The sequence below is a fragment of the Manacus vitellinus genome, unplaced genomic scaffold (genome assembly GCF_001715985.3).
Source record: "Manacus vitellinus isolate BGI_N305 unplaced genomic scaffold, ASM171598v3 scaffold_0_pilon, whole genome shotgun sequence".
NCBI classification, from domain to species: domain Eukaryota; kingdom Metazoa; phylum Chordata; class Aves; order Passeriformes; family Pipridae; genus Manacus; species Manacus vitellinus.
Genome location: NW_021938789.1, coordinates 51,687,722 through 51,692,644, shown reverse-complemented (window position 1 = coordinate 51,692,644; position 4,923 = coordinate 51,687,722). Strand labels below are relative to the sequence as shown.

The 4,923-nt window shown below is 55.1% G+C and overlaps 1 protein-coding gene across 1 annotated transcript; it reads right to left on the bottom strand.

The window, feature by feature from the left end:
• Positions 1-2,340: 2,340 nt before the first annotated feature.
• On the bottom strand, positions 2,341-4,701 carry LOC103763490 (dentin matrix acidic phosphoprotein 1). The gene is made up of 3 exons (XM_018074052.2): positions 4,591-4,701; positions 3,775-4,029; positions 2,341-3,615 (listed from the first exon to the last, which is right to left on the bottom strand). Exons 1-3 carry the CDS (start codon positions 4,699-4,701, stop codon positions 2,341-2,343), a joined length of 1,641 nt encoding a protein of 546 aa, XP_017929541.2.
• Positions 4,702-4,923: the final 222 nt, after the last annotated feature.

The following is a 4,923-nucleotide window of genomic DNA, read 5'->3' as shown; positions in this document are numbered from 1 at the left end:
CCTCGGCACAGGGGGCAGTGGGGGTGCTGCCTGCCCTGTTTGCCAGGCACCCGCGCCTCCCGTTCAGATTAGACCCAGGTCAACCCCGTTTTTCTCTCCCTTTGCAGAGGGGAGAGGGTGAGCAGTCCCCTTCCCAGCTGTGCTAGGCTGCTGCTCACCCCAGCACCGCTCACACAAGGGTGAGGACGGACATGCACAAACTGCAAGAAGCACTTTAACCCCAATCCTGGAGGGTCTTGACCGTCCTGCTCACAGTCTGGGCTCACTGCAGAGCTGCGTGGCACCCCTCGATTTCCTGAAGGCATCCGGAAAAAACCTCCCAGTCCCCATTCCCACCCCCATCGGTTGTCCCCACGCAAACATCACCTCTGATGGCCCCAGGGATATGGCCCAGCCCTGTGGCAGAGCCAGCACCCAGAAGGTGCCCGCTGCCTGAGCAGCAGCACCACTTGGTGGACACCAGAGGGTTCACAGCAGCGCCCTGCCCTGCCCTGCCCCGCCCCGCACCAAACACGTCACTACTACAGCTTGAAACCAAACCGACAGCTGTCACTCCGCCCTTTTTGCGCTCCTGGGCTGCAGCCAAACCCATGGTTGTTGTCTTTCACACCAGCATTTTGGTACCCAAGACCCTGACAGGCATCATCACCATCACAGTATCCCCAGCTAATCACATAACTGGTGCAAGGGGTCCAAAAAATAAGGGGCAAGTCGTGACCGAGGTATTCACTGTGAAGTGGGGATCAGTGGAGTGGAGGAGGGAGGGTCAGGAAGGAGACTCCCAGGGCAGCAACGTGGGGAAGCTGCAATTTTCAGAGCTGACCTCATACAGAAGAAAAAAAAGTTACACAGGGTGAAAATGAAAACATAATTTCCACTAAAACCAGGAGCTGTTTAGCTCCCAGCCTTCATAGTGTTGGAAAGAGGCTACAAATTAAGTGTGGTTCTGCCGTAAATAGTAGAAAAATTATTTCATTTCACTACTAGTTCTTGAATTCTGTATTGCAATGCCCAGCAGTGACACTCTGGAGCCTGGGCAGCTCAAGGGCATCTGTCCACTCACGCTGGCCCCTTGGGGACTGTCCTCTGCAGAGCCACAATTCCATGCTGTAAAACTGCACAGCTACACAACAGCCCGTGGCTTCACCTGTCAGCATCGATACCCACGTTGCACAACTCATCATACACATGTGAACAAGGAAGAAGGGCCTGAGTGGGATTTTAAATAAAGAATGTGTTGTTTACTTGCTTGCTGGTAGGAGAAAAAAAAAAAGGTACGTGATAACACCTTTTCCCTGCTTACGTGCGTTTGTGCTGCAGGGGACCTGGTACCAGAGGCCACCCTGGGGACCCAGAGCTGGTGGTCCAGGAGAGCCCTCATGCCCTGGAACATCTCCTTCCCAGCATCTCAGGAAGAGCAGCACAACCCTTGCTCACATTGCAGCAGTGATGGCCATAATATAGCAAAGCTCCAGGCCCAGCTCCTGGGGTCATTGGCCAGATTTTCCACTCCACTACACGGTCACCTAGAGGCAGGGGTGGCTTTTGAGGTACCTGGAAATGGCAGGCATGGGAACACCTTCAGCCTCTGCTTTCCCCCTCACCCCAGCATGCTGTGGCTCTCCATGCAAATAGCCTCCCCTTTGCTCCCCACTCCCTCTAGTCTGGCTCCAAATCGCAGCACAAGTCCCCTGGGAGAGAAGAACAGCAACACCTCAAACCACACCACTGTGGAGTTTGGTGGTTTTAATGGTAATTAAAGAAATCAACAGGGTACATTTTGGCTTTGAAATACAAGTGCAAAAAGGGTACAATATAATGTTTTCTGTACATTTCTTACAAAATATTACATACATCCCATCCTGAAGTGGTACTTCACACCCTGCTGCACCCATGAACCACATATGCCCACCAGCTGTAGCTTTTCCTTTTTATGTGCAGGACATGGAGCTAACAGAAAGCTCCAGCTGGAGTCTTGGCAGAGGTTTTTAGGGCCATGGTAGGTAAATATAAGGGGTGAACACAGGGACCTTTCTGCCCAGCATGCCCAGGAGTGCCAAGCCACCACTGTGCCCTTGGGACAAGTGGGCAGCATCACCCTGCTGGCATTCACAGCTGTTCAGAAAATGCCATTTCTTGCTGTGGTTTGGCATTTTCCCTGTGCCTGGCATCACCTACCTCTTCACACCCTGTGCAGTGTGCCCAGGTCTAGCTCTGGCGAACCTGACTCCATTTTAACCACAGCATCTTCTTGAGAAGAAGTCAACCAGGCTATATGGCAAATAAATTAACCCCCTCCTCCCCCAAACCCCCCACACCAATGAGGCTGTGGGGCACATATCAGTACCCATCCTGGCAGTCATTGTCATCGTAGTCAGCAGCAGGTTTCCGGCGGAGAGCGCCCAGCCGCCTCTTGCGAATCCCACTCTCCAGGCTCTGCAGCGAGCTGTCATCCTCATGGCTGCTGGTCTCATGGGTGGCATCCTCCTGGGAGTGGCTCTCCTCATTGCCATCCTCCTCCTGGGACTCACTGTTGTCACTCTCTGGGGACCTGCTGTCCTCACCTGTGTTGTCCTCGGGGCTGCTGTCATCCTCTGGGGATGCACTCTGGCTCTCGCCTGATGTGCTTGGCACAGAGTCAGAGTCATTCTCGTCCTCCCGTGACTCCTCCACAGTGTCCTCTATGGACTGGGTCTGGTCCTCATCATCTTCCCTGGACTTGCTCTGGTCACCCTCTTCTTCTTCAGACTCGCTGTCAGGCATGGATGGCACACTCCTGTCCTCAGCAGACTCCCAGTCCTCTTGCCCTTCCCAGGTCTGGCTGTTGCTATGCTCGTTCAATGTGCTCACTACATCTGGGAACTCCTGTGGTTCTTCATCTGACTGGTCATCAGTGCTCTCCCTGGACCTGCTGTCCTCATCCTCGCTGGAGGGGCTGTCCTCCTCATCCCCATCCTCCCTAGAGCGGCTGGGGCTTTTTTCCTCTGATTCACTGTCAACAGGCTCTTCTGACTGACTGTTGTCTTCCACGGATGGGCTGTCTTCTCCAGAGTCAGCATCCTCCACCTCTGGGGACCTGCTATCACCCTCCTCCCAGTGGTGGGAGCCAGCCCCCTGGATGTCCTCTCGGCTGTTCCCTAGGGCACGGCGGCCAGCATGGCGCACCCTGTAGCTGCTGCCCCAGCTGTCAAAGGCAGAGGGGTCGTCACCTTGCATGGCTCCGTCCTCGAAGTCATAGCTCTCCTCCTCCTGGCTGCTGCTGCTGGCCCCTCCCTGCCTGTAGCTCCGCTCATACCAGCTGCCCACGTAGTTCCTGTACCGCCGGTGGTCTGCCCCGGTGCTCTCGCTGCTGCTGCTGCTGCTGCTGTCGCCATGCCCTCTGCCAGCCCCGGCATCCCCACGACCGGCATCGCGGTCGGGTTCACCCGCCCCATCGGCACCAGCCACGTAAGTAGGACCTTCTCCCCTCTCCTCTTCCCCATTCCCATCAAAGGTGTCATCCCCACTGTCATCCTCCTCATCCAGGAACCCGCCGGCGTGGGAGGGAAGCCCATTGGCTCCAGTGCCGTAATGGTCTCCGTTGTCACCGTCATCAGTATCACGTGCATCCCCCTCCTGCGGAGGTGACAAACACAGATGAATGCCAAGGCTTGCAGGTTGCAGGCACTATCAGCACTGCTCACCGTGCAGGCCAAGCTCAACCTTGACCAATGCCAGATTTGAGGCCAAGGGAGCTTTCCTGGCAGAGCAGAACGCACCTCTCCGCTCACTCACCAGGAAACCGAGGTCGTTCCCATTGCGGGCACTTGCATCCTCGTGATCCACCTGATTCACGTGCTGAGCCTGCCCAACTCGGTCTCCCTTGTCTCGGCCACTGTGCTCACCGAGCTCCTCATCCACAGCATTCCCGCCCATCAGGTCCCCGGCAAGGGCATTGTCCCCCCTCTCCACACCAACAGGAGGATGTCTGCCATCTCCACCATTTAGGAGGTTGCCCAGCTTATTGACGTGCTCTTCATTTGCTGTGTCCTGGAGGCAAAACGTGACATGATGCTTTGGTTTATTAAACACCAACTACAGCACATTTTTACTGCTGCTGCAGGACATCATTCCTAAGCCATGCAAGTGCTCAAGCCTTTTTCATTGCTTGCACCTCAGCCCTTCAGATATTTCTGCTGATACAAAAAACCCAGTAGCCACCAACAAAAGGACAACTCAGAAAAGCCCAAACTGTGACAGCTCAGAGCACAGAAACTCCTTTTTCAGGACCAACACAGCAGAAGGCATCAGGTAAACTGGGAACATGCTCAGGGAGGCAAGTCAAAATGAGGTGAAACCAACCTAGCTTGAAAAGACCGAGTAGATGGGCAAAGCTCAAAGATATGCAGAAGCAGCAGCTCCCCTCCCAGGTCCCTGGTCCAAGGATGCCTGCCCAAAGCTGGCTCCCCATCCTAGACTTGCTCCATGAGTGACTGCTACCTGTGGGACTGGGGCACCCCTCGCTTACCTCCTGCTGGGCGCTGGGATGGGTGGACTCATGGCCAGGCACCTAAACACATCCAGGAGACATCTGATCAGTGATCAGTGCACCCTGGCTGGGCCAAACTGATGGGGTTTGGGTGTATCTGTCCAGTGTGTACTTACGGGGTGAGCGCTGGCCACGGCCCAGAGGAGCAGCACCAGGAATGTAGCCACCCTCATGTCACCTGTGGTCCCTGTGGCTGCAACAAGGAATAAAGTAATTGCACACTAGAGCAAAGCATTTGCACGTGCCTCTGGCTGTAACTTGCCCCCACAAAGCCCTTCCAGCTGATACAGCCTTGTCATCCTGGCACATGGTGCTCAGCCTGGCACATCATCAAACAAGCCAAGGATTAGTCCTTGTGCCACCTCCTGGCATCTCCTTTGCAGAAACCTCCCTGC